At 61.6% G+C, this 27374-nt stretch overlaps 3 protein-coding genes across 3 annotated transcripts; 2 read left to right on the top strand and 1 right to left on the bottom strand.

Annotated features, from left to right (window-relative positions):
- Positions 1–2933: 2933 nt before the first annotated feature.
- Positions 2934–5952, bottom strand: LOC106739249 (cathelicidin-related peptide Oh-Cath-like). The gene is made up of 4 exons (XM_059729264.1): positions 5712–5952; positions 4901–5008; positions 3914–3997; positions 2934–3511 (listed from the first exon to the last, which is right to left on the bottom strand). Exons 1-4 carry the CDS (start codon positions 5919–5921, stop codon positions 3437–3439), a joined length of 477 nt encoding a protein of 158 aa, XP_059585247.1. The 5' UTR covers positions 5922–5952; the 3' UTR covers positions 2934–3436.
- Positions 5953–9653: 3701 nt separating this feature from the next.
- On the top strand, positions 9654–25435 carry LOC132250985 (uncharacterized). Its single transcript, XM_059729370.1, has 11 exons — positions 9654–9935; positions 11283–11390; positions 11694–11780; positions 12180–12299; positions 15638–15958; positions 16507–16614; positions 16919–17005; positions 22784–23044; positions 23754–23861; positions 24765–24848; positions 25152–25435. Exons 1-11 carry the CDS (start codon positions 9753–9755, stop codon positions 25236–25238), a joined length of 1554 nt encoding a protein of 517 aa, XP_059585353.1. The 5' UTR covers positions 9654–9752; the 3' UTR covers positions 25239–25435.
- LOC106737518 (cathelicidin-1) lies at positions 15695–18276 on the top strand. Its single transcript, XM_014606513.3, has 4 exons — positions 15695–15958; positions 16507–16614; positions 16919–17005; positions 17380–18276. The coding sequence occupies exons 1-4, from the start codon at positions 15776–15778 to the stop codon at positions 17500–17502; spliced, it is 501 nt and encodes a 166-aa protein (XP_014461999.1). The 5' UTR covers positions 15695–15775; the 3' UTR covers positions 17503–18276.
- Positions 25436–27374: the final 1939 nt, after the last annotated feature.

Here is a 27374-nt window from a genome sequence, read left to right as displayed (position 1 = left end):
AAGCCTTTTCATTCCCAGCTCCCTCTGCTCATCAGACATGGTTTCCCAACACGGGCAAACGGGCGCAACGTGGTTCTGCCCCAGGCAACGGCTCAGACTGGTACGGCCCCCGGGAGGGGGAGGACGGGGGTTACTGGTTTGGAGACGAGGAGGCCGAGAGGGGATTCACTCGCAGGCTCCAAACACCTGCAGGGAGGCTCCCAGGATGCTGGTGACAGAGCATCGCCTGCGGTCACGGGGACGGGAGGAGGAGGAATAACAGACGGCAGCACGGGAAATGCAGGACGGATTTCGGGTGCCCTCTCCAGCGCAAGGGTGTCCAGCAGTGGAGCACGTTCCCCGGGGGCCCGCGGGACTGGTGTCCCTGGACGGTAGACAGAGACGTGGCTGGGGGGCTTGGACGGGGCTGACGCTGCCTGGAGCAGGGCTGGACTAGACGTGGCCTCGGGAGATCCCTTCCAGCCCAGCCCTTGCCGCAGTCGCGATGGGAGGAGGGAAGGAAGGAAGCCTGAACACGCATTGCCCTGGCACTGTCTCTCTCCTTACGCTGACCATTGCCTAGACGCCTTCTTGCCCAGGCGGGGAAGAGGCGGCTGCCCTGGCACGCGCTCTTTCTTAAGCCCCTTCGCTGCCCACCCGGGCGGGCAGTTCAGCTCAGCTACGGGCTTGGGGTGCAGATGGGAGGACTGGGCTCTGTCCCCAACACGTCCATGTCCCCGTGCGGGGCCTGGACACCTATTTCTGTGCCATCCCGGGGCAGGGAGCAAGGGGCTGCGTCCCACCCTGCCCTTGGGAAGGAGCCCGAGTGCCAGAAACGCTCGTGACCCACGGGCTTGACCTTGTCATTCAGGGGATGCTCGAGTCTGGCAGTTTCCAGTGCACGTCCTGGGCGCTTGGACACGGCGTGCACTGCTACGTGCACACGAGGCACTTTGCAGTTTGATCCTCTGACGATGCGCCGATGGCCCTGTACGGAAATTTAAAAAAATCTTTGCTCCGTCCAAAGAGTCAGGTCGTTGCTTTGTCTCCCTTTGGGGTGGTGGGGTCCCTGGAAATGGGTCTGGCCAAGAGGGCAGGCCCGGGGCCGACTGGGGGACCGTCCATACTTGTTTGCGGGAGAGAAGGGATACACCGGGGGGGCGGGAGGATTCGGGGTGTGCTGCGGGAGATGGCCTGCTCAGCAACGACAGCAGTGCCCTGAAGAGAAAAGCCGCTGAGCTTCCTTAAAAATTGGGTTTTTACTTTCCCCGTGTGTGCCCTGGGTTGCAGAAGTGCTGCGACTTCGGAGCATCCGAGTGGGGAAGTGGTGGGGGTTGCATGTCTCCGGGTTTGATTTCCTGCGCTGTATGAGAAAGGATCAAATGGGAGGGTTTGCAGGGGTGGGGAGGGGTGGCTACCAGCAATGGGGGGCGGGGAGGGGCAGAGCGGCACCCCGATAGAGCTGGGCTGTTCTCATTACAACCGGTGTTATCGTGGGGTGTTATCATCCTGCTGTCATTCAGGGATAGCACTCCAGTGTCGTGATGCTAACGAGGCAGGTAATCACCACTCCTATGCGCACAGGGGAGAAGTGCTAGCGAGAAGGACCACGATCCACCTTGGACAAACCAGTTGAAACCCCGGCCCCCCAAAGTGACCGTTGTAAAATTGCTGCCGTGCCCCCAAATTGACCAAGCCGCTCCATTTCTCGGGGAAGCACCTGAAAATGCTTCACTGATCGGCAGAAAGGTTGTGGCAGGGACAGCACGCCCCATGGACCCCGGGGTCCAAGCCCCCACATCCTGATGCCTGGATGTGGGGTTTATGCTCAATGGCCCGGCCACCGGGACTCGTGCAGAGGGTTGGTTTTATCTCACGGTCACTGCACCAGCGCCACATGTTTCTGCTAGTCCCTGGCTCAATTATGTCCGCACGTTTTGGGCTGAAAGCCAGGTGCTCACGGGAGCAGGCGGCAGGTGGGCTGGAGCCGGGGACAGGGAACAAGTCCCGGTCGACCCTCTGATCTCTGCTGGGTTTCTCGTCCCGTTGCTCTCTGCCCGCTCCTGTGCTGCAGGTGGAGGAGGCCTGGGAGAGCCCAAACCATGATGCCAGCATGCAGGGTCAACGTGATCCAGGCTGGCAGGTAACAGGCCCGACCCCGCGGACCCCTTGGTTACTCAACGCTCCCTGAGTGCCCGTGTGCTGTACGTGATGGAGGAGACTGTGGATCTGCACCGTGCCCACCCAGGGGGGCAGCAATGGGCATTCGCAGGTGACTGCAGAAGCAACCAAGGGTGTTGCACCCAGAGACCCGGTGTGAGCATGCAAAGGACATCAGCAGTGCCAGACTGGGTCACACCAATGGCCCGACTCGCTCAGCACCGTGTCCCCGACACCAGCAGGAGTGGATGCTGTGCAGGGAGAGCATCGCACCAGATACCTCCAGGGATCGATCCCCTACTCCCTGCCACTGCTGGGCTGGAGACGCCAGAGGAAACATCTCCAGCTGTTCTGGGCAATGGGCATCATCCATGAATGTAGCAGCGGGCTCCCCTTACACAGGTGTCCTGCCTGAGCCAGGTGCTGGAGGACGCTAGTCACCCGGGGAAAGGATCACCTGGGTCCCTGAGTCCTGTTACCGGTCTCACCAGGCGGCCGTGAAGTGCAAAGGAGCCCCCACTCCATCCCTCCCCGCAGCCAAAGCCCCTGCCCTGCCGTGGGGATGGGGACCTTCAGTACAACCCAGCCCAGGTACAACCAACACTGCAGGGTCCCATGGGGACAGATGGAGCACCCCCAGCACTTGTGCCCTGTTCTCCCTCCCTGGGGCAGGATGGCATCGTGCTGGGAGACACGACAGGTCCATAAACGACCCCCGGACCCAACCCGAGGTCTCTCGTGGAGACGACGATGAGCAAAAGCCTCCACATTCATGCAGGACAAGACACTCTGCGTGGTGCTTCTCATGCTTTATTCAGGCAGGGGTGTCTGTGCCCCGGGGACTGCAGAGACAAGGACACAACACGTGCACAGTGCCATGCACCATGTCTTCCCGGTCTGTGCCCGGGCACGGCACCCTGTGCTGCTGGCCAGGGGCCATAGGGGCCAGTTTCCCTCTAAGCAACTGCATCCACCAGCCCTTGGCCGAGCTCCCCGCAAACCACCCGGCGCTGCACCAAGCCCTGGGGTAGGAACGGGCGCAGCCAGGTGCCAGGAAGTGGAGGAGGTGGGAAACGAGGCCACGTTTGCTCCTTCTCCCCCTTCTGCTTTCTGGGAGAAGAAGTGGTGCTGAGCACTGGTGGAGACAGGATGTGACCCCAGCCCAGCGTGGTCCACGGGGCCGTTTCGACGTCCTTGTGGCAGCGGGGTCGTCTACAAGCCACGAAGCAGCAGGGAGGAGCAGGCGGCAGCGAAGCGCGAGCGGCAGAAGCTGGTGGGGGATGCCCGGCCTCTCCCCCTACCCCAGCCTGACCCTGTTGAAAGGCCAATGCCATGGCATGGGGGGTACCCATAGTCTCATTCTCGGTTTGACCTGGATGAGAGGGAACGGGGCACGTGAGTGTCACTGCCACGGGGGCTGCTACAAACCCGCAGGTCCTACGACCGCGATTTATCGCTGGTGACTCCTCCAGGAGAGCGTCTCCTGCCGCGGTAGCATGGACCCATCCCATGGGCCACGGCCCAGCATGGCCTGCTCCCCAGCCCCCCCGGCCAGCACCGTGGAGCTCAGTGCAAGGGATGCGACACCTTTGCAGCAGGGCTCGGCTGCAGCCCTTAGTGACCCCCGTGCAGGCACTTGCTCCAGTCTGGGGCGGCTGGAGGCTGCAGCCTCATCCTGGGGACAGTCCAGCACCGGGAAGGGCCATGAAGGGGGGGACCCCCCAGCCTGACCTGGCCCAGCGGGGACTGGACAGGAGCTGCCAGCATCACTCACCCCCTGACCCGCGTCCTCGCACTTGGCCGTGACGATGGGGGGCTTCTTCTCCACGGAGTAGATCCCGGTGCAGTCTTTGACCAGCTGCAGAGGGGAGATGAAACACCTCCGCTGTCAGCCTCCGGGACCCCTGTACCCAGCCTCCCCCCACACACCTGCCTCCCACGGGGCGCACGTCACAGCCCCAGCGGGACACGGGCCCTGCCTCCCGAGCAGGCTCCCACCAGCGCTGTACCGGGCGCTGGCACCTGATGGGCACGTCGCTGCCGCCCCGTCGGTGGGTACCGCAGGGCAGGGTGTGCTCCATGCGCACAGCACAGGCAGGGCTGGTGTGCGGAGAGGGCTGCGTGTGCAAGTCTAGACATAGGGACGGAGCGGGAGCAAGGTCCAGGCTGCGTTGAAAGCAGGAGGCTCGCGGTGTCGATCGTACCCAGAGAGCCGCCATCGTGGCGTGTTGTGTCCAGGACTGGTCGGGTACAGGAGCTCTGGTGCCCGATATCTGCCCTGACCTGCCGTTGTGTCCTGTGGCGCTGCAGTGTCCCCGCACTGTGTAATGGGGTGGGGAGAGCCCCCGCTGTCTCTCTCCCCCAGCCGGCGTCCCTAAGCTCCCTGGGGACGGCCCCGCACCCTTCCTGCCTGGCTGCACCCCCGGTGCCCTGATCTGTGGGGCCTCAGCCACGGACAGCAAGGCGCCACGTCCCCCTGCCCCTGGTGCCACATACACTCTGTGCCCGCGGGCAGGGCTCTGGCTGGAGCAATGCACCCGGTTGCACTGGGATCGGAGACACTGAGTGTGCATATTCCCTCTTGCTCGCACACACACACGTCTCCTACCGGGTCTGCTCCTCAGTGCGGGGCCCTTCTCTCCGTCGTCCTTGGTACAAGGCCTACACCCGTACACCCTCCCGGTCACCTCCCTGCGTGGCCGTGTGCTGTACGGGATGCACGAGTCAGTGCCGACGTCCCCGTGCAGCCGCAGACTCTTACCCCCTTGTCCTTGAACGGACACTGGCCGATGTCGCGTTTCTCCGACAGCAGGCACTCCGTCTCCTTGATGGAAAACTTCAGCGGCTGCACAGGCTGGGAGGCCAGGTCCTGGGGGGGATTCAAGGAAAACACCATTTAAATGGTCCCAGCTGTTAGGAGAGCAGCAGACGGTCAACCGGGAGGTATTCCTGACTGTCTCACAAGACAAGGATGAGGGCTCACAGCATGGAAGTAGCACAGAGCCAGCTTAAAACTCAGAAAAGGATTTTTTCTTCACATCGAGCATCATTAAAAGTGTGGGGCTCGCTGCCACCAGATGTGGGGGCAGCTGAGAGGTGAGCCAGCTTCGCAAAGGGCCTGGACACGTGCCTGGAGGAAAGGGGCATCAGGAGCTGTTGGGCAGGGAGCGAGGGGCACGGCCTCCAAATCAGGACTTCCTAGACCTTAAATGCTGGAGGCTGCAAGGGAGAGAGGAACAGGGGAAAACCCTGCTCAGCCCCGGGTCGCTCTCCCTGGCAGCGTCCGCACGCGGGTGCTGTAAGATGCTCCTCCAGGCAGGACCCCAGGATGCGCGCTGCCCCTGGAAGAAGGGGGTGCCGAGGTCTCCCCCTCCCCACCCCTGGGACCGGGAGCGTGTCTGAGCAGGACGCAGCCTCCCGTTGGGGAAAGAGTCTGGCCAAAGTGCTGCCGCGCGTGCACCCGCCGGTGCGCAGACACGGCCAGGCTGCACCGCGCAGACGGGACCCGGGGCGCAGCAGGGAGCCAGGGCCCCGGTCCTGCCCAGCATCCAGCCGCATGCGGGGGCACTCACCCATTGGGGCTGGGGCTCAGCTTCCAGCAGGCGGTAGGCCTGGGGCAGGCCCGACTCCTGGTTGTAGGTGTTGACGGCCGCGGCCAGAGCCTCCTGGTAGCTGCTTGGGGCTGGGGCTGGGGCTGGGGCCAGGGGCGCGGGCAGGGCCACGGCCACGGCCACGGCCACGGCCACCCCCAGCACCAGCAGCGCTGTCCGGCAGGGCTGCATGCTGCGGGTGCTCTTCGGCTGCCAGGGTGCTGCGCTGCGCCCGGGCAGCCCCTTTTATCCCCAGGCAGTGCCCGGGGGCGCAGGCGGTGGTCCTCCCCCAGCCGTTGGCTCCTGTGCTTCCTGCTGCGGGAGCTGCCCCAGAGCCGGGCAGTTGGGGATGATCGTTTTGGAGAGGAGTTGCTGAAACTCTTGGTCCCAGTTGCAAAACAGCCCCTGGTCGGGGGCTCGGGGCCCCGTGGCTTGGGACAGACGTTGGCCCGATCCCCTGCCACAAACAGCCGTCGCTCTGCTGATGGGATGCACCCAGGAGCTTCCCGTCAAGATTTCTGCTCTGGGTTTGGGAGCAACTAAAGTGCAAATTGGACCCCAGGGTGGTGGTGAATCACTGTCCTTGGCCGTGGTCACTCCAGAGCGGGCTAACCAGCAGCGACCCACGTTAGACAGGGTTCATCACTGGGTCCAGAGAGCTTATCTCTAATTCATGCAAGAGCTGCCTGCTGACCTGCCTGGAGGATTACAGCTGCTATCCAGCGGCTCTGGGAACTGTGAGGAAGACCCAGGTTGGGAGAAAGCTCAGCCTGTGCTAGGGGGAAGAGGGATGCAATGATTTTTCTGACGGGCAGAGAAGGGTCCTGGCCCAAAGGTCCTGATGGCTACAGAGCATGAATTGGGGGAGTAATAACGACCGATGATGGGGGGGGCTCTCTAGACACTGAGGTTTCCAAACTCACACGAGATCCTTTTGAAGAAGGTGACAAGGCTGGCAGACAAAGATCAAACAGACACTAGAGCACATTTCTATCAGGCATTTGACATGATACTTCGGGGCGGTTTCACGAAGGTACTAGCATGATGCAGATTAAATGTGAGCGGGGACCTGTGATGGGATGAGATCCTGGCCAAATGGTCAGACTCTACATGTCATGTTAATTTTTCTTGAGCAGACGAGTTGCTGGAGGGGTCCCAGAGAGACATGAAAGCTGGTGAACCAGGGGAAGGACGGGAGCTGCCAGAGGCAATGCACGTGGAAGAGCTCCGGACACAGACGGAGACACTCTGGGCGCACAGACCGGGCACACAGGCAGAGACACGCTGGGCACACAGACCAGGCACACAAACTGCAACATGCTCCCACTGGACACTGGCCTGGGAGGCAGGACTGGGCATAACAGGCCTTGAACCCCGACCTGTCCCACACAGGTGGCATCCCCAGCACCGAGCTGCAGCGGACTGTGTCCCCCTCCCTGGTGCTGACCATCAGTTGTGCCCTGTGCCCAAGAAACCTCTCCTTGAAAGTCTCCTTCACATGTTTTTTTCTGCTCAAAGTTTCAGTTTGGTGAATCTGCATTTTCCAAAGGAAAAGCCTTTTCGTTCCCAGCTCCCTCTGCTTGTCAGACATGGTTTCCCAACACAGGCAAACGGACGCAACGTGGTTCTGCACCAGGCAATGTCTCAGACGCTGCATATCTCTGCTTGCCCAGAGCCCTGAGAGGGAGAGGACTGGGGTTACTGGGTCTGGAGATGAGGATACTGAGAAGGGATTTGATCACAGTCTGTAAACAGGGAGGCTACAATGAGACTGGTGACAGACCATTGCCTGTGGCCACAGGAGACCGAATGGCTCTCTCTCTCTCCTTACGGTGAGCACTGCGTTGATGCCTTCTTGGTCAGGGTGCTGCTAAGGGTAAGGGGCTCCCTGGGCGGTGGCTGCGGGGCGCAGAGCCCAGCCCACAGCAGCAGCCTGCCTCTGCCCCACACACAGATCTGGGGGGCACGTGCCACCCAGGCCTCCCCTGGGGTGTGCGCAGCAGCGGGAGCCCCCCCTGCGCCCCTGGATGAGCTGCCTTGGCTCCAAGCACACTCCCTCCCTCACTGTGGGGGCCTCAATCTGCCCCCCATGCTCCTTCCCCGTGACAGACTTACTTGCTGTGGTGGGCAGCGCTCACCGCTTGTCTGTGTCTGCGCACGTCCCTCCCCAGCTGCTTGGAGCCCGTGCCCTGATTGCCCTGTGGCCCTTCTCACTGCCCTGCGTTTAGTGGGGGATGAGCCCCGGCCTTCTGCCACCTATGAGCACTGCCGCTGTCCTTCAGATGCACTAGGTCTCTGGGTTCAACGTCCCTGGTTGCCTCTGTGGTCACCTGCAAATGCCCATTGCTGCCTGTCCTGGGTGGGCACAGTGTGGGCAGCCTCTGCAAAGAACCTGTTCCTGCAAGCACCCATTACCTGGGCTGTGGCAGGGCTGTGTGGCTAAGCCCAGTGCCAGACTGGTCCGTACCTGTGGAGGTAACAGACCAAGTGGGTTCCTTAGCCTCCTCCTTCACTCCTGCCCATCTGGGCCAAGCAGTCTTTGCCCCTCAGTCCTGCTGCACTGGCAATGTCACCAGGTCACCTACCCCATTCAGGAAGGAACCCACACTTTCCCTGACCCTCCTCCTGCTACTGACTTGCTTGTAGAAACCCTTCTTGCTCCCCTTCATGTCCCTTGCTAGCTGCAACCCCAATTGCACTTTGGTCTTCCTGACCCCATCCCTGCATGCCCGAGCAACATGCTTATATTCTCCCCTAGTTATTTGTCCAAGTTTCTACTTCTTATAAGCTTCCTTTTTGTGATTTAGTTTCCTGAAGAGGTCCCTGCTCAGCTGCGCTGCTCTTTTGCCATCCTTGCAGAGTCCCCGCTCCCTGCCCCTTTCCCCCCAGGTGGGCAGCGGTGACTGCTCCCCTCCCTTGGGGGCTGCTCTTCAGGGAAGAAATGTTGTTCCTGTGTGTCCAACCCGCAGAAGGGGTCCATGGCGGATGGGCAGGGGGAGGAGAAGAGGGGAGTGTCTGGGGGGGGAGTCCCTTTGGGTGGGGATGGGCAGTGGGCTCTGGGGTGGGGAAGGGCCAGGGGGTACAGGGGTGGGGAAGCCACCCCTGTCCAGATATGCATGCACGCGGGCGCAGCCCAGTGTTTGAATTTGGAGGTGGCGGTGGTAGCAGGATACAAGTGAGTGAGCGCAGCCTGGCCTGGGGCACGGAGCGTGGTGGGACAGCCCCAGCCGCAGCCTGGTCTCCTCGCCAGGCAGTACGTGTGCACACAGGTCCTGTGTGCAGAGGGACACGTGTGCACACTGCTGCGGGCCAGCTCTTTCATTTCTGCTTTCACTGTTAGGAGGCAGTGGTCTGAGAAGCAGACCAGTGTGGATTCAGCCTTGGCTACCTTCCACCCTTTAGGGAGGAGGATGAAGTCTATGCGTGATTTGGACTGCTCCAGCGAGTTTACACCCCCAGCACTGAAGTCACATCTAGTCCAACCACTGCCCGAGGCAGGGCCAGGCCTGTCCAAACCATGATGTCAGTCGACTCTCAGCACGACCAAAAGAGAAAGATGGGCCCGTGCCTCGCACGGCAGGGCTCTGGCCCAGCCAGCTGCTCTTTGCAATGCTAGCGGTGGCGTCCCGTTGTGCCGGGCGCTGCACAAACAGACAAGTCACCAGCTGATTTCCTCCGTGGCCCCCACTCCTCGCACTCAGCTGTGATGCTACACATGGTGTTTTCCATGAATGTGCAAAATGCAACGGTCTCGAGACCCGGCAGTAAGTGAACCACAGGGCGCAGAGGTGCCAGGGGCATGTCCTCCCTCCTTTGCACACGGCAAATGAACAAGGCATGAAGCACTACACATCCCCACCCTGCTCCGCCCTGCCTTCCCCGGGCAGATTGAGCAAGGGCCAGTTCCTGTAAAAACAGGAAAACCTCAGCCCCGGGGAGCTCCAGTGCAGACGCAGCGAGTCGCCCGTCAGCTTGGGGCACAGCAAGAAACCACAAGGCACCGCGCAGCAGAGACGCCCAGGGATGGGGCGCTGGGGCTGGGGGGTGCTGTTGGGCTTGGCCACCTTCGTGGCTGTAGCCTTGGGTTCCCAGCACAAGACGCTGAGCTATGAAGAGGCCGTGTCCTTGGCTGTTGACTTCTACAACCAGGGGCCGGGCATAGACCATGCCTTCCGGCTCCTCCGCGCTGACCCCCAGCCTGCATGGGTAAGTCACCAGCTCACTCCTGTCCTGGCGACTGACCGCAGTGCAAGGCAGGCATCAGGATTAGCCTAGGACGTACAATTCAGGACATCCAGCTCCAAGCACCTCGAAAGCAACTCTTCCTTCCCACAGTGCTGAGGGTCAGCACACGGAGCTGGCTGCCTGTCCAGTCTCCAAGGGAGGTTGCCAACCCAGCTTGTCCTTTGGATGTGTTAAGGAGGAGCAAAAATAGACTATACAGCCAAAAAGTGTCTGGCTGTCTGTGTAGGAGGGTGGGAGGGTCCCAAGTGTGATGGTCCAGGGAAGGGCTGGGATGGTGTAGTTGGGGCTGGTCCTGCTTGGAGCAGGGGGTTGCACTAGGGGACCCCTGAGGTCCCGTCCAACCCCCATGATCTGTGATTCACTGATACAAGAAGCAAAAGTAGGGGATGGGGAGTGGCTTTTGGTGATGACTTTTTTTAAACCAACTGTACAATTGGGAGAGAGGTTATAATTCATGTTAATCTGGAGTCTGGCAGAAGGCAGGGCAGGGGGCACCTTAGAGACTGTCTGAATGAGTTAATCTACAAGGTGCCAACCCACACGGCCTCCTGTGTCACTTGGAGAGACAGCAGACAAGACTTTGGGTGCAACGTGCCCTCCCACAGCTCATGCCTGTCCATGGACAGCTCTGCAAAAAGCACAAGGGCTTGGGATTTGCATAAATCTGCATATGTAGATCAGCAGTCACAGTCACCCGTCACTCAGCCGTGCGTTGGCCCAGGTCTCGTGCCAGACTCGTGGCGCGTGTGCATGTGAATGCGGCAAGCGCTGGATTTGTCACGCTGCCCTGCAGGGTCCCCCGCGCAGGTGGCTCATGATCCCTTGCAAATGCGGGGACCAGACTCCACAGCCCGCCCTTGTGACCCCTGGATAAGACCAGTCTGGGGAGCTGGAAAGGGACTCGGCAGTCGTTGCGTGGAGGTCAGCGTGGCTCCTGCTGCCCCGGCATCGCCTTCTCTGCATCGCAGACTCCTCATCACACGGGCACTTCTCACCCGCTGCGTTTCTCCTTCTGGAAACGGGGCCAGACTCTGCTCTGGGGCCCTCCAGACTAGACCCGGCTCAGGGCAGCTCTTGTTAGGTGAATGCCAAGGCAAGGCGCTTTGGTCGCACCTGGCAGGTGCCAGCTCCGCAGCTGCTGCCCTGCTGCCCCGGGCATGGAGAGGCAGGTGCCCGGGCGCAGCCTGGCGCGGGGCGCTTCATCTCTGGGGAAGGGGCAGGGCTGGCGCTGGGTGCGAGCTGGGGCAGACCAGACCCGTGTGCTCTCCCGGGGGAGCTCAGTCCGTTCGTTGCTCCAATGCCCCTCAGGACATGACGTCCAAGCCCCGTCAGGAGCTGCAGTTCGTGGTCCGTGAGACCGTGTGCCCGCGGGCCCAGGACCCCCCAGCCAGCGAGTGTGACTTCAAGGACAACGGGGTAAGTGTCCCCCCCCTGAACACCCAGCTGCTGTGAGCCCCCGGGACCGTCCCTACCCCACACAGCCAGCCCCTGGCACAGGGCTGGTCCTGCCTCAGGCCAGTCTTGGACTAGACGATGTCTGGAGGTCCCTTCCAGCCCCACTTCTCCATCCAACTTTGCCTGCTCTCCCATCCTCCCCCCCCCGTGGGCTCTGTCACCACGGTCTAGACACGGCCCACGGGCCAGGTTTGTACCCCCCTCCCTCTCTATCCTCCCATCCCCCTGCACTGATGCCCCCGGGACCTGCTCTCTCCCCCGCAGCTGGTCAGGAACTGCACGGGGCTGTTCTCCATGGAGCGGGAGTCTCCCACCGTCATCATCACCTGCGACACGGTGACCCCGGAGCAGGTAGGTCCCCGCTCGGGCGCCTGGGGACAGGAAGGGACGGGCAGGGCTGCGCTGTCCATCCACGGCTCCGCGCTGGGTTGTCTGAGCCTGGGCACAGCCCGGCGCTGGGACAGGGCATGCAGCGCCCTGGGGCTAAGAACAAGTGTCTGCACAGGGGTCACTAAGGGCTGCAGCTCAGCCCTGCTCAGGGGTCTTGCATCCCCTGCGCTGAGCTCCACGGTGCTGGCTGGGGGGCTGGGGAGCAGGCCAGGCTGGGCTGTGGCCCCTGGGCCGGTCCCATGCTCCTGTGGGAGGAGACGCTCTCCTGGAGGAGTCACCAGCCACGGATCGTGGCTGCAGGACCTGGGAGTTTGCAGCAGCCCCCGCAGCAGTGACATTCATGTGTCCCTTCCCCTCTAGCATGTCCGCGTCAGGAGGTCCGGATGGCGGAATAGGAGCAAGAGACGTCGTGGGTCTGGGTCCAGGCGTGGCCGGTTCTCCCACATCGCGCATGGTGGAAGAAAAGGCCATGAGAGGATAGCCTGAGTCTGAGTCCTGGATGGGCCCTGGGGCCCCCTCTCATTCCCCACAGGGAAAGGACATGTGGGGTAGAGAGGGGAGGCCGGGCACCTCCCCGCAGCTTCCAGTATTGCCACCCCCACCATGTCAAAAATCATGAGACAGACTCTTAAAAATCAAGAAATTTGGCTGTGGCTTGGGAGTGAGGGGCACACACACACACACACACACACACACACACACACACACACACACACAGCTGCCCATGGCTCTGTGGCATGACTTGTCCCAGCCCCGGGTCCCCATTCACCCCAGCCACTGCCCCACTCCCTCCTTCACTGTGGGGGCTCGATTGGCACCCCCACCACACCCCTTCCTTCTGCCCCTGCCCCTTCCCTCCACAGACTTCCCCACTTGGCCCTGTCTGCATGTGCCCGAATTAAAAATCTCAAGATTTGATCTCTTGATCAAGAGATCGTAAGCAGAGTTAATATGACTTGGAAATCAGGAGTCTCGTGATTTTTTTCATGAGAATTGGCATTACTGAGCTTCTGCCGCTTGCACTTCCCTGCCGCCTGCTCTTCCCTGCTGCTTCGTGGCTTGTAGACGACCCCGCTGCCACAAGGACCCAGAAATGGCCCCGTGGATCACGCCGGGCTGGGGTCGCATCCTGTCTCCACCAGTGGCCGGCACCACCTCTTCTCCCAGAAAGCAGAAGAGGGACAAGCAGCAAACACGGCCTCGTTTCCCACCTCCTCTGCTTCCTGGCACCTGGCTGCGCCCGTTCCTACCCCAGGGCTTGGTGCAGCGCTGGGTGGTTTGCGGGGAGCTCGGCCAAGGGCTGGTGGATGCAGTAGCTTAGAGGGAAATCGGCCCCCGTGGCCCCTGGCCGACAACACAGGGTGCAGGACCCAGGCATTGCCAGGGAAGAGGTGGTGCGTGGCACTGTGTAGAGGAAGTCACAGTGCCCGCTGTGGTAATACTCGTGAGTAAGCTACCTGAGATTTAACTAGCTATATAGCTTGCAATAACTCAAATGCGAGATCAAAGGCTACCACGCCACTGTTTGCTATAAGGGATTTCTCTGATCTTGCTCTACCCTGTACCCGACTGCAAACCTACTCCTTGTAACCAATAAAATTCTCCTTTGTACCTAGTGTGGGAGACTTATTGGGAGAGAGTCTAGATTATGCCTTGGGGTCCCCTTGGTTCGGCTGACTAAGGGAGACCTATTTGTGCTTCGCACTAAGGGAAGCACCCCAAGTTTTGCAGTAGGTCAGGTATTCTCAAGGCATACTTGGCCTGTGTTTCCTAGAGGACGCAGGTCCCCAATCAGTCCAGACTCTGGGTGGTGGAGGTGTTACCCTCCGGCTTGGGGGTCGGCTGGGCGTGAGGCGCCCCCAGGGACCCACTCATAGCCTGAAAGGTGGTCGGGCGCAGTGAGGTGGGTGGCTCAATGCAGGAACATCCCGTACTGGTCCACCACACCCAGATCAGCTGGAGATGTTTCCTCTGGCATCTCCAGCCCAGCAGTGGCAGATGCCCGGAGGGCAGGGAATAGGGGATCGATCTCTAGCAAGATCTGGTGCGATGCTCTCCCTGTGCGGCATGCACGTCTGCCAGTGTCGGGGACACAGTGCTGGGTGAGATGGACCATTGGTGTGACCCAGTTTGGCACTGCTGATATCCTTCATACACTCACACTGGGTCCCTGGTTGCCTCCGTGGTCACCTGTGAATGCCCATTGCTGCCCCCCTGGGTGGGCACAGCGCACCTCCATGGGCTCATCCACCACGGACAGCACACGGGCGCTCGGGGAGGTGACTGAGGGGGTCTGTTGGGTCTCAGCTTTGTGCCAGGGCCTGTGCAGAGAAGGACCCTGCACTGAAGAATGGACCTGGTAAGATGGTGGTGGGGTGGGGCGTGTGGGGGGAGACGGCTGGGAAATGACCCAGAGAGAAGTGATGTCTCCACCCTGTGCTGCAAGCGTGTTTTTGTCACGGAGAAAGCAGAAGTCGAGGAGCGTTGAGCAACCGAGGGGTCCCCGGGGTCAGGCCTGCTATCTGCCAGCCTGGATCACGCTGGCCCTGGACGCCGGCATCATGGGCTGGGCTCCCCCAGTCCTCCTCCGCCTGCAGCGCAGGGAACGGGCAGAGAGCAATGGGACGAGAAACCCGGCAGAGACGGGAGGGTCGATCAGGACTTGTTCCCTCGCCCTGGCTCCAGCCCGCCTGCTGCCTGCTCCCATTGGCTGCTGGCTTTCAGCCCGAAAGATGCCCGGATCGGTGCTGCGTGTCTGCCCAGGGCTGGACGTGACCGAGCCAGGGAGTAGCAGAGGCATCTGGCACTGCTGCAGTGACCGTGAGATAAAACCAACCCTCTGCACGAGTCCCGGCGGCTGGTCCATTGAGCCAGTTGTGTACATGTGCCAGGCCGGAGGTGACTAGCGTGGGACGAAAACCCTGCCTGCTTTGCCTTCTCTGCTCTCGAACACCAGGAGCGGAAAAGTGGGGCTCGGGACACCCCAGGTTGAGCCAGGGAGCCCCGACACTGGGGGCACTGCTCAGATAGGGCTCTGCCCTGCCTTCACCTTGGCTAATGACCTGCATCGCTGCTCTTGCTTAACACCTCCAATGCTCCTCTCTCAGTCATGTCTACCCCTGAGTTTATGCGTCCACATATACGTGAAGGTTTACAGAGAGAGCTCGACCCAGTCTGCAGGGCTGTGCAATGGAAGAGGGATGCTCCCAGGACCGGCTGACAGGCAGCAACACTGGAGAAGGAAGGATACTTTGAAGAGTGGATAATCAAGACCATTAAGACAGAGAGAGGGGCATTAACACCTGTGGAGTGGAGAGAGATTAGCAGGAATCAGGTGGATGGTAGTGATCCATGAAGTCAGAGAGTCATGGAGAAGTGGGGCTGGGAGGGACGTCCTGAGGTCACATCTAGTCCAACCACTGCCCGAGGCAGGGCCAGGCCTGTCCAAACCACGATGTCAGTCGACTCTCAGCACGACCCAAAGAGAAAGGAGGGCCCGTGCCTCGCACGGCAGGGCTCTGGCCCGGCCAGCTGCTCTTTGCAATGCTAGCGGTGGCGTCCCATTGTGCCGGGCGCTGCACAAACAGACAAGAGTCACCAGCTGGTTTCCTCCGCGGCCCCCACTCCTCGCACTCAGCTGTGATGCCATGCATGGCATGTGCAATGTGCAAAGTGCAACAGTCTCGAGGCCCGGCAGTAAATGAACCACAGGGTGCAGAGGTGCCAGGGGCACGTCCTTCCTCCTTTGCACACGGCAAGTGAGCAAGGCGTGAAGCACTACACATCCCCACCCTGCTCCGCCCCACCTGCCCGGGCAGATTGAGCAAGGGCCAGTTCCTGTAAAAAGCAGGAAAACCTCAGCCCCCGGGGAGCTCCAGTGCAGACGCAGCGAGTCGCCCGTCGGCTTGGGGCGCAGCGAGAAACCACAAGGCACCGCGCAGCAGAGACGCCCAGGGATGGGGTGCCGGGGCTGGGGGGTGCTGCTGGGCTTGGCCACGCTCGTGGCGGCTGCCTCGGCTTCTCAGCGCAAGATGCTGACCTACAGAGAGGCCGCGTTGTTCGCTGTCGACTTCTACAACCGACAGCCGGGCATAGACCATACCTTCCAGCTCCTCAGTGTTGAACCGCAGCCCGTGCCGGTGAGTCACCAGCTTGCTCCTGTCCTGGAGATGGTCCTCAGTGCAGGGCAGGTGTCAGGATTAGCCTGGGGATGTCTGATCTGGGACATCCAGCTCCAAGCGCCTTGAAAGCATCTCTTCCCTCCTAGAGCGCTGAGGGTCAGCACACGGAGCTGGCTGCCTGTCCAGTCTCCAAGGGAGGTTGCCAACCCAGCTTGTCCTTTGGATGTGTTAAGGAGGAGCAAAAATAGACTATACAGCCAAAAAGTGTCTGGCTGTCTGTGTAGGAGGGTTGGAGGGTCCCAAGTGTGATGGTCCAGGGAAGGGCTGGGATGGTGTAGTTGGGGCTGGTCCTGCTTGGAGCAGGGGGTTGCACTAGGGGACCCCTGAGGTCCCGTCCAACCCCCGTGATCTGTGATTCACTGATACAAGAAGCAAAAGTGGGGGATGGATTTTGGTGATAACTTTTGGGAAGGGGCAGGGCTGGCGCTGGGTGCGGGCTGGGGCAGACCAGACCCGTTTGCTCTCCCGGGGGAGCTCAGTCTGGTCTTTGCTCCAATGCCCCTCAGGACACGACGTCCAAGTCACGTCAGGAGGTGCGGTTTGTGGTCTGTGAGACCGTGTGCCCACAGGCCGACAACCACCCAGACAGTGAGTGCAACATAAAGTTCAACGGGGTAAGTGTTCCCCCTGCTCCTGAACCCCCGGGTGCTGTGAGGCCCCGGGACCGTCCCTACCCCACACACCTAGCCCCTGGGACACGGCTGATCCTGCCTCAGGCGGGGCTGGGTCTAGATGAGCGCTGGAGGTCCCTTCCAGCCCTACTTCTCCATTAAACTTTGCCTGTTCTCCCATCCTCTTCCCGCATGGCCTTTGCCACCACGCTTTAGACATGGCCCACGGGCCAGATTTGTACCCCCTCCCTTGCCACCTCCCATCCCCCCGTGCTGATGCCCCTGGGATCTGCTTTCTCCCCTGCAGCTGGTCAGGAACTGCATGTGGCTGTTGTCCACGGAGCACAAGTTGCCCACCTCCATCATCACCTGCGACACGGTGACCCCGGGGAAGGTAGGTCCCCGCTCGGGCGCCCGGGGACAGGAAGGGAGGGGCTGGGCCGCGCTGTCCATCCACGGCTCCGCGCTGGGTTGTCTGAGCCCGGGCACAGCCCGGCGCTGGGGACGGGGCATGCAGCTGCCCCGGGACAAGGAGCAAGCGGTCACTAAGGGCCGCAGCCGAGCCCTGCTGCAGAGGTGCAGCATCCCCCGCGCTGAGCTCCACGGTGCTGGCCTGGGGGGCTGGGCTGTGGACCCCGGGATGGGCCCATTGTACCGCGGGAGGAGACGCTCTCCCGGAGCAGTCACCAGCCACAGATCACGGCTGCAGGACCTGGGAGTTTGCAGCAGCCCCGCGGCTGCGACACTCACATGCCCCTTTCCCTCTAGCACGTCCCTGCCAATCCCAAACTGAAACCTGGGAAAGGCCCAGGGAGACATCCTTCATCTGGCATCTGGCGTGGACAGGGAACCCCTTTTTCATTACCCATAACCAAGAAACCCGTGGGGTAGGGGGAGAGGCCGGGCATCCCCCACCAGCTTCTGCCACTCGCACTTGGCTGCCGCCTGCTCCTCCCTGCTGCTTCGTGGCTTGTAGACGACCCCGCTGCCACAAGGATGTCGAAGTGGCCCCGTGGACCACGTTGGGCTGGGGTCACATCCTGTCTCCACCAGTGGCCAACACCACCTCTTCTCCCGGAAAGCAGAAGAGGGACAAGCAGCAAACAGCCTTGTTTCCCACCTCCTCTGCTTCCTGGCACCTGGCTGCGCCCGTTCCTACCCCAGGGCTTGGCACAGTGCCGGGTGGTTCGGGGGAGCTCGGCCAAGGGCTGGTGGATGCAGTAGCTTAGAGGGAAATTGGCCCCCGTGGCCCCTGGCCAACAGCAAGCGAGCACAGGGTGCCGTGCCCGGGCACGGATGGGGAAGAGGTGGTGCGTGGCACTGTGCAGAGGAAGCCGCAGTGCCCGCTGGGGTGGAGGTGCCAGTGTCATGGGTGTCACGCCTCCCCGAGTGTTTAGTCCCTTCCCCAGCCCCGTCCCAGCCTGGACGGGACTTGCTGGGGGCTGGTGAGGGCCCGTTCTCCCTGCGCTTGTGGCTGCCTCCACTTCCCCCTGCACCAGCCATTGCAACCTGCTGCCGTGCCGCTGCATGGGTGTACGCGTGTGAACCCTGCCCTCACCCGTGTGTGGCCAGCCGTGAGCTCCCCCAAGCACAAGTGTTGTGCCCTTGTATCTGCAGCCCGCCGGGCAAAGTCGCCCCTGCCTGAATAAAGCATGAGAAGCACCACGCAGGGCTGCTTGTCCTGCATGAGCGCCGAGGCTTTTGCTTGCCATCATATGAGAGACCTTGTGCTGGGTTCTCGGTCTGTCCCTTTGCAACCCTGCAGTGCTGGACATCTCTGGGCTTGATTGTACTGAAGGTCCCTGTCCCCACGGGGCAGGACAGGGGCTTTGGGTGCAGAGTGGGGACTTCTTTGCACTTCACATGTGCCCCGTGACACCGGTGATGGGACTCAGGGACCCAGGTGATCCTTTCCCGTCGTGTCTGAGGCCTCCAGCAACCAGCCCAGGCAGGACACCTGTGCACATTGACTGCTGCATCCATGGACGATGCATCTCTTCATGGCTATTGCCCAGGAGACGTGTCCTCTGCTGTCTCCAGCTCAGCCCTTGTCCCTGGGGTTGGCCTGTTACCCGCCAGCCTGGATCACGTTGGCCCTGGACGCCGGCATCAGGGCTCTGGTGCTGCTGCAGTGACCGTGAGATAAAAGCAATCCTCTGCACGAGTCCCGGCAGCTGGGCCATTGATCCAGTGGCGCCTGGCACAGCCCCTGCAGGGCGTTCACGCACCGCTCACGGGGCGCTTGTACACAGCGTTGGCTTTTCCTACCTGAAGATAATCTCTGGGTGTCTTTCACTCTTGCAGTGTACCACGAGGATGCCTGTTACTATTTTGCACATCACACGTTTAACACTCATCCTTGGTTAATGTGCTCTTACTAGTACAAGACGCTAGAGGGCCCCTCGTAACGCCTGTACCCTCCCGACCGTCTCCTAAGCACAGCAGGGGCAGTTCTGCAAAGTAATTTGTGTTGGGTTAGTTTTTTCGGGAGCCTTTGGGTTAGCCTCCTTCCCCTGCCCCAGTTTTCTCCTGCTCACCAATGCATATTCAGGTCGTCTCCCCTAGAAATGTCTGAGCTTTGTCAACTTTGGGGACCTGGGGTGAGACAGGTTAGCTTTTGGTTGCAGTACCAAAAATCCTCTCCTCTGCACAGCAGCCAGCATAAACCCCACATCCAGGCATCGGGATGTGGGGGCTTGGACCCCGGGGTCCATGGGGCGTGCTGTCCCTGCCACAACCTTTCTGCCGATCAGTGAAGCATTTTCAGGTGCTTCCCCGAGAAATGGAGCGGCTTGGTCAATTTGGGGGCACGGCAGCAATTTTACAACGGTCACTTTGGGGGGCCGGGGTTTCAACTGGTTTGTCCAAGGTGGATCATGGTCCTTCTCGCTAGCACTTCTCCCCTGAGTGCATAGGAGTGGTGATTACCTGCCTCGTTAGCATCACGACACTGGAGTGCTATCCCTGAATGACAGCAGGATGATAACACCCCACGATAACACCGGTTGTAATGAGAACAGCCCAGCTCTATCGGGGTGCCGCTCTGCCCCTCCCCGCCCCCCATTGCTGGTAGCCACCCCTCCCCACCCCTGCAAACCCTCCCATTTGATCCTTTCTCATACAGCGCAGGAAATCAAACCCGGAGACATGCAACCCCCACCACTTCCCCACTCGGATGCTCCGAAGTCGCAGCACTTCTGCAACCCAGGGCACACACGGGGAAAGTAAAAACCCAATTTTTAAGGAAGCTCAGCGGCTTTTCTCTTCAGGGCACTGCTGTCGTTGCTGAGCAGGCCATCTCCCGCAGCACACCCCGAACCCTCCCGCCCCCCCGGTGTATCCCTTCTCTCCCGCAAACAAGTATGGACGGTCCCCCAGTCGGCCCCGGGCCTGCCCTCTTGGCCAGACCCATTTCCAGGGACCCCACCACCCCAAAGGGAGACAAAGCAACGACCTGACTCTTTGGATGGAGCAAAGATTTTTTAAAATTTCCGTACAGGGCCATCGGCGCATCGTCAGAGGATCAAACTGCAAAGTGCCTCGTGTGCACGTAGCAGTGCACGCCGTGTCCAAGCGCCCAGGACGTGCACTGGACACTGCCAGACTCGAGCATCCCCTGAATGACAAGGTCAAGCCCGTGGGTCACGAGCGTTTCTGGCACTCGGGCTCCTTCCCAAGGGCAGGGTGGGACGCAGCCCCTTGCTCCCTGCCCCGGGATGGCACAGAAATAGGTGTCCAGGCCCCGCACGGGGACATGGACGTGTTGGGGACAGAGCCCAGTCCTCCCATCTGCACCCCAAGCCCGTAGCTGAGCTGAACTGCCCGCCCGGGTGGGCAGCGAAGGGGCTTAAGAAAGAGTGCGTGCCAGGGCAGCCGCCTCTTCCCCGCCTGGGCAAGAAGGCGTCTAGGCAATGGTCAGCGTAAGGAGAGAGACAGTGCCAGGGCAATGCGTGTTCAGGCTTCCTTCCTTCCCTCCTCCCATCGCGACTGCGGCAAGGGCTGGGCTGGAAGGGATCTCCCGAGGCCGCGTCTAGTCCAGCCCTGCTCCAGGCAGCGTCAGCCCCGTCCAAGCCCCCCAGCCACGTCTCTGTCTACCGTCCAGGGACACCAGTCCCGCGGGCCCCCGGGGAACGTGCTCCACTGCTGGACACCCTTGCGCTGGAGAGGGCACCCGAAATCCGTCCTGCATTTCCCGTGCTGCCGTCTGTTATTCCTCCTCCTCCCGTCCCCGTGACTGCAGGCGATGCTCTGTCACCAGCATCCTGGGAGCTTCCCTGCAGGTGTTTGGAGCCTGCGAGTGAATCCCCTCTCGGCCTCCTCGTCTCCAAACCAGTAACCCCCGTCCTCCCCCTCCCGGGGGCCGTACCAGTCTGAGCCGTTGCCTGGGGCAGAACCACGTTGTGCCCGTTTGCCCGTGTTGGGAAACCATGTCTGATGAGCAGAGGGAGCTGGGAATGAAAAGGCTTTTCCTTTGGACAACGTGGGTTCACCAAACGGAAATGCTGAGCAGAAACACATGAGTGTGAAGGAGACGTGCAAGGAGAGGTTTCGTGGGCCCAGGGCACAAGCAACGGTCGGCACCGGGGAGGGGGGCACAGTCCACGGCAGCTCGGTGCTGGGGACACCCCCTGCGAGGGACAGCCCAGGTTCAAGGCTGTTATGCCTGGCCCTGCCTCCCAGGCCAGTGTCCCGGAGAGCCTAACTCCATCTGTGTGCCCGGTCTGCGTCCCTGGTCTGTGTGCCCAGCGTGTGTCTGTCTGTGTGCTCAGTCTGTGTGCCCAGTCTGAGTGCCCACTGTGTCTCTGTCTGTGTGCTCAGTCTGTGTGCCCGGTCTGTGTGCCCAGCGTGTGTCTGTCTGTGTGCTCAGTCTGTGTGCCCAGTCTGAGTGCCCAGTGTGTCTCTGTCTGTGTGCCCAGTCTGTGTGCTCAGCGTGTCTCTGTCTGTGTGTTCAGTATGTGTGCCCAGTCTGTGTGCCCAGCATGTCTCCGCCTGTGTGCCCAGTCTGTGTGCCCAGTCTGCGTGCCCAGTGTGTCTCTGTCTGTGTGCTCAGTCTGTGTGCCTGGTCTGTGTGCCCAGTGTGTCTCTGTCTGTGTGCTCAGTCTGTGTGCCCGGTCTGTGTGCCCAGCGTGTCTCCGCCTGTGTGCCCAGTCTGTGTGCCCAGTCTGCGTGCCCAGCGTGTCACTGCCTATGTCTGGAGCTGTGTGCCTGGTCTGTGTGCCCAGTCTGCATGCACAGCGTGTCTCCTTCTGTGTCCAGAGCTTTTCCACGTGCATTGCCTCTGGCAGCTCCCGTCCTTCCCCTGGTTCACCAGCTTCCACGTCTCTCTGGGACCCCTCCAGCAACTCGTCTGCTCAGGAAAAATGCACGTGACATGTGGAGACCAACCCTTCGGCCAGGGTCTCCCCCATCACCCGTTCACATTTAATCTGTATCATGCCAGTGCCTTCGTGAGACCGCCCCAAAGTATCAGATCAAACACCTGGTCGAGATCTGCCCAAGTGTCTGCGTTCTCCTTACCCACCAGCCTTGTCACCTTCTCCAAAAGGATCTCGTGTGAGTTTGAAAACCTCTGTGTCCAGAGAGACCCCCTTGTCATTGGTCGTTATTGCTACCCTCCTCTCACGTCCGGAGCCGCCAGGACCTTTGGGCCAGGATCCTGCTCTGCCCGTCAGGACGATCATTACATCCCTCTTCCCCCTAGCACAGGCTGAGCTTTCTCCCAACGTCCTGGGACCTCCCACGGGTGCAAGAGCTGCTGGACATCTGCTGTAATCCTCCAGGCATGTCAGCAGGCAGGTCTTGCATGAATTAGAGATAACTTTTCTGGACCCAGTGATTAAACCCTGTCTAACGTGGGTCACTGCTGGTTAACCCGCTCTGGAGTGACCGGGGCCAGGGATGGTGTTTCACCACCACCACGCTGTGGTACAACTCGCGGTCCCGGCTTGCATCTGGCAGAGGATCGGGCCAACGTCTGTCCCAAGCCACGGGGCCCCAAGCCCCCGACCAGGGGCTGTTTTGCAACTGGGACCAAGAGTTTCAGCAACTCCTCTCCAAAACGATCGTCCCCAACCGCCCAGCTCTGGGGCAGCTCCCGCAGCAGGAAGCACAGGAGCCAACGGCTGGGGGAGGACCACCGCCTGTGCCCCCGGGCACTGCCTGGGGATAAAAGGGGCTGCCCGGGCACAGCGCAGCACCCTGGCAGCCGAAGAGCACCCGCAGCATGCAGCCCTGCCGGAGAGCGCTGCTGGTGCTGGGGGCGGCCGTGGCCGTGGCCGTGGCCCTGCCCGCGCCCCCGGCCGCAGCCCCAGCCCCAGCCCCAGCCCCGAACAGCTACCAGGAGGCTCTGGCCGTGGCCGTCAACACCTACAACCAGGAGTCGGGCCTGCCCCAGGCCTACCGCCTGCTGGAGGCTGAGCCCCAGCCCCAATGGGTGAGTGCCCCCGCACACGGCTGGATGCTGGGCAGGACCGGGGCCCTGGCTCCCTGCTGCGCCCCGGGTCCCGTCTGCGCGGTGCAGCCTGGCCGTGTCTGCGCACCAACGGGTGCACACGCGGCAGCACTTTGGCCGGACTCTTTGCCTGCGGGGAGGCTGCGTCCTGCTCAGAGACGCTCCCGGTCCCAGGGCCCGGTGTGGGGAGGGGGAGACCTCGGCACCCCCTTCTTCCAGGGGCAGTGCGCATCCTGGGGTCCTGCCTGGAGGAGCATCTTACAGCACCCGCGTGCGGACGCTGCCAGGGAGAGCGACCCGGGGCTGAGCAGGGTTTTCCCCTGTTCCTCTCTCCCTTGCAGCCTCCAGCGTTTAAGGTCTAGGAAGTCCTGATTTGGAGGCCGTGCCCCTCGCTCCCTGCCCAACAGCTCCTGATGCCCCTTTCCTCCAGGCACGTGTCCAGGCCCTTTGCGAAGCTGGCTCACCTCTCAGCTGCCCCCACATCTGGTGGCAGCGAGCCCCACACTTTTAATGATGCTCGATGTGAAGAAAAAATCCTTTTCTGAGTTTTAAGCTGGCTCTGTGCTACTTCCATGCTGTGAGCCCTCATCCTTGTCTTGTGAGACAGTCAGGAATACCTCCCGGTTGACCGTCTGCTGCTCTCCTAACAGCTGGGACCATTTAAATGGTGTTTTCCTTGAATCCCCCCCAGGACCTGGCCTCCCAGCCTGTGCAGCCGCTGAAGTTTTCCATCAAGGAGACGGAGTGCCTGCTGTCGGAGAAACGCGACATCGGCCAGTGTCCGTTCAAGGACAAGGGGGTAAGAGTCTGCGGCTGCACGGGGACGTTGGCACTGACTCGTGCATCCCGTACAGCACACGGCCACGCAGGGAGGTGACCGGGAGGGTGTACGGGTGTAGGCCTTGTACCAAGGACGACGGAGAGAAGGGCCCCACACTGAGGAGCAGACCCGGTAGGAGACGTGTGTGTGTGCGAGCAAGAGGGAATATGCACACTCAGTGTCTCCGATCCCAGTGCAACCGGGTGCATTGCTCCAGCCAGAGCCCTGCCCGCGGGCACAGAGTGTACATGGCACCAGGGGCAGGGGGACGTGGCACCTTGCTGTCCGTGGCTGAGGCCCCACAGATCAGGGCACCGGGGGTGCAGCCAGGCAGGAAGGGTGCGGGGCCGTCCCCAGGGAGCTTAGGGACGCCGGCTGGGGGAGAGAGACAGCGGGGGCTCTCCCCACCCCATTACACAGTGCGGGGACACTGCAGCGCCACGGGACACAACGGCAGGTCAGGGCAGATATCGGGCACCAGAGCTCCTGTACCCGACCAGTCCTGGACACAACACGCCACGATGGCAGCTCTCTGGGTACGATCGACACCGCGAGCCTCCTGCTTTCAACGCAGCCTGGACCTTGCTCCCGCTCCGTCCCTATGTCTAGACTTGCACACGCAGCCCTCTCCGCACACCAGCCCTGCCTGTGCTGTGCGCATGGAGCACACCCTGCCCTGCGGTACCCACCGACGGGGCGGCAGCGACGTGCCCATCGGGTGCCAGCGCCCGGTACAGCGCTGGTGGGAGCCCGCTCGGGAGGCAGGGCCTGTGTCCCGCTGGGGCTGTGACGTGCGCCCCGTGGGAGGCAGGTGTGTGGGGGGAGGCTGGGTACGGGGGTCCCGGAGGCTGACAGCGGAGGTGTTTCATCTCCCCTCTGCAGCTGGTCAAAGACTGCACCGGGATCTACTCCGCGGAGAAGAAGCCCCCCATCGTCACGGCCAACTGCGAGGACGCGGGTCAGGGGGTGAGTAGGGCTCGGCTGGGCAGGGTTGTGCGGTTCCCCCTGGGAGATCCTGGCCTGCCGTTCACGGTGCTGGATGGACCCCAGGACTAGGGTGTAAACCCCGTGCAACGCTCCCCCTCTCTGCCTGCCTGTCTGCTGAGCCTGCAGGTGTGCGGGGCAGGACCGCCTCCAGCAAGCCCCTTGCACGGGCATCCAGGGGAACAAGGACAGGGCAGGGAGGGAGAAGGCACTTCCCTGGGTGGGACGTCCTTCAGTGAGGGGCTGCATGGGCTTGCTTACCCTTTGGCTTCTCCCCGTCTCCAGCCTCAGCTCGTCAAAAGGGTGAACTGGAGGAAAATAGGACGAAATACAGCTCTGGGGGCCTCCTACGTCTTGAGTTTTCTGGGCTAGGCAGGAAGAGCAGGCGGCAAGCGGCTGCCCCGCAAGACCCAGCCACGCCGCCCGCCGTCCCACGCTTGGAAGCAGCCTCGGAAACGTGGCCCCGGCCCACCCCGAGAGCTGCTGAGCTCCTGCCTCTCCTCGCGCCTTCGCTGCTGCTCCCTGGGCCCACGCAGGGTCCTCCTTGCAATAAATGGTGGCTCTGCAAACCCACGAGTGCCATTCTCTTCTTCCGTGGGACGGGGGCACGTTAGGGGCACGGACAGCTCGGCTTGGCTGTCTGCTGGCGAAAGACCCTGCCTGGGAGTCAGGCTCTGTGCTCCAGCTCGTGAGACCCCGCTAGGAGGGGTGGGCGGCCGCGGTCCCCCCACATTCCCTGCGGCAGGTGTGGGTGCAACGTCCTGTTGGGCTGAGGGGCGTTTGACTCAGAGGCTGGACGCTGGGTGTGTCTGGGAGGGTCTGGACAGCGGTGATGCTGCTTCAGGCAGGGGTTGGACTAGATGTGACCTCCTCATGTCCCGTCCAGCCCCACTTTGCTGGACTCTGCGACACTCTCGGGAGCCCTGAATCCACCCCGCGGCATCCAAATCCCTCGTCCCTGGAGACAACGCCTGCCCTGGGGCGCAGGACTCTTCTCCGCGGGGAGGGAGGGGAGAATTGCCCTCGTACACCGGTGGAGGCAGGTTCCCAAAGCTGCCCTGAAGGGACGAGTGTCCCCAGTGCGCCTGGCTGTCGGGGAGGCTGAGGCACTTCCATGGGCGAGTGGCTGTGGCCCCCCTGGAGTCACACACAGCTCCCCTCCATGCAAGGCCCTCCGAGACCCCAATTCCCTCCTCCCGGGAACCCCCGGGACACAGCGGCGCTGGGCTCCCTCTCTGCCTGGGCACGGAGGAATCGCAGACACCAGGGCTGTGCTCAGCCCTGAGCAATCCTGGCTCCTGGCAAGGGCTCTCTGCACCCACAGCTCCTGGGGTTGGGAGCCTGGACGTGGGCATCCCTCAGAGACCCCACGCGGTGCAGGCGGAGGCAGCGAAATGCTGGGGGAGTCCACTCTCCGGCCAGGGCCCAGCACACACTGCGTCCACCCTCTCGTTCGGTCCTTGGCCCATTGCACAAGTCCCATGGGCACTTGCTGGTGTTGCTGGCTGTCCCTTCATGGGCACTGATCCGCACCCTTAGGGCTCACACGTGCCACTTGCACATCTGGCACTGACACTTGGAGGTGCACAAAGGAGAACTCCTAATGCACTTTCATCTAATGCACATCTTTGGCCTTAACCAAGGCTTTGGGCTGGTGAGAGGCCTGCCCCCGAGGAGTCGGGCTGGTCCCAGAGCTCTGCTTTTAGGAGTTGCTCCGATCCTGATGCAGAAACCGCCCCTGGTGCTGAGCGGGGGCTCGTGGCACTAGTTGATTAAGCTCAGCACTGCAAACGTGCTTTGTGTCTAGTATGGACTTGCCTGGCTTCTGCTTCCAGCCCCTGCATCCTTCACACCTTTGTCTGCTGCCACAGGAAAGCCCCATCTCCTCCCAGGGATGCATCTCCCATGGGCACCCAGTGCTTTGAGCCTGTCAAGCATTAGCAGCCAGATTCCTACGGCGCAGACGGCGGCTGGGCCAAAAAAGATGTGTCCGAGAAACCCTTTATGCTCACATCTGCCCTGTCCCACCATGGCTGCAATAACAATTCACCCCGACTGGCTCTAGATCCTCTGCAGTTCCCATTGCAACGGGTGGTGTTTCTACACCCTTTCCCAGGGATCCCTTTTATTTGCCTGTTTTCAAGTTGTCCTCATGCCTAAGGGGACTCACGGCTGTTTTCGGCTCCGTGAGACCGGCACCGAGGGTATCTAGCCCTGCCTGGCAGCTCAGGCTCATAAGTGGGAGGAAGGCAGTCGAGGCACGGTGCCTGGCCCCGCGGCTACCGGTCCTCTCTAGCTCGGCTCTTACCCAGTGTCATGGGAGGGGACGAGGAAAGGGAAAGCGTGGGTTTGATTCAAATCTCAGGTGAATAAGCAGGTGTGTTTTTGACAGCAAGGTGTCTCTGGCGTTGAGGCAGCATCTCCAGGGATGGGGTGAGAGCCCCATTGCCGAGAGCACCTGGGGCATGGGGCAGTAGAAAACAGCCCCGACAGGACAATCGTGCCTGC

The sequence above is a fragment of the Alligator mississippiensis genome, chromosome 5 (assembly GCF_030867095.1).
Source record: "Alligator mississippiensis isolate rAllMis1 chromosome 5, rAllMis1, whole genome shotgun sequence".
In the NCBI taxonomy this organism is placed as follows: Eukaryota; Metazoa; Chordata; order Crocodylia; family Alligatoridae; genus Alligator; species Alligator mississippiensis.
This window is presented reverse-complemented; position numbering and strand designations above follow the sequence as displayed.

Bases quoted from the DNA above. Each gene is read 5' to 3' on its own strand.
- LOC106739249 (XM_059729264.1), bottom strand. From the start codon at position 5,921: ATGCAGCCCTGCCGGACAGCGCTGCTGGTGCTGGGGGTGGCCGTGGCC. The intron at 5,009-5,711 runs GTGAGTGCCCCC...AATCCCCCCCAG, and splicing joins CTGAGCCCCAGCCCCAATGG to GACCTGGCCTCCCAGCCTGT. The intron at 3,998-4,900 runs GTAAGAGTCTGC...TCCCCTCTGCAG, and splicing joins GTCCGTTCAAGGACAAGGGG to CTGGTCAAAGACTGCACCGG.
- LOC132250985 (XM_059729370.1), top strand. From the start codon at position 9,753: ATGGGGCGCTGGGGCTGGGGGGTGCTGTTGGGCTTGGCCACCTTCGTG. The intron at 11,391-11,693 runs GTAAGTGTCCCC...TCTCCCCCGCAG, and splicing joins GTGACTTCAAGGACAACGGG to CTGGTCAGGAACTGCACGGG. The intron at 12,300-15,637 runs GCCTGAGTCTGA...CTGCCCGGGCAG, and splicing joins GAAAAGGCCATGAGAGGATA to ATTGAGCAAGGGCCAGTTCC.
- LOC106737518 (XM_014606513.3), top strand. From the start codon at position 15,776: ATGGGGTGCCGGGGCTGGGGGGTGCTGCTGGGCTTGGCCACGCTCGTG. The intron at 15,959-16,506 runs GTGAGTCACCAG...AATGCCCCTCAG, and splicing joins TTGAACCGCAGCCCGTGCCG to GACACGACGTCCAAGTCACG. The intron at 17,006-17,379 runs GTAGGTCCCCGC...CTTTCCCTCTAG, and splicing joins ACACGGTGACCCCGGGGAAG to CACGTCCCTGCCAATCCCAA.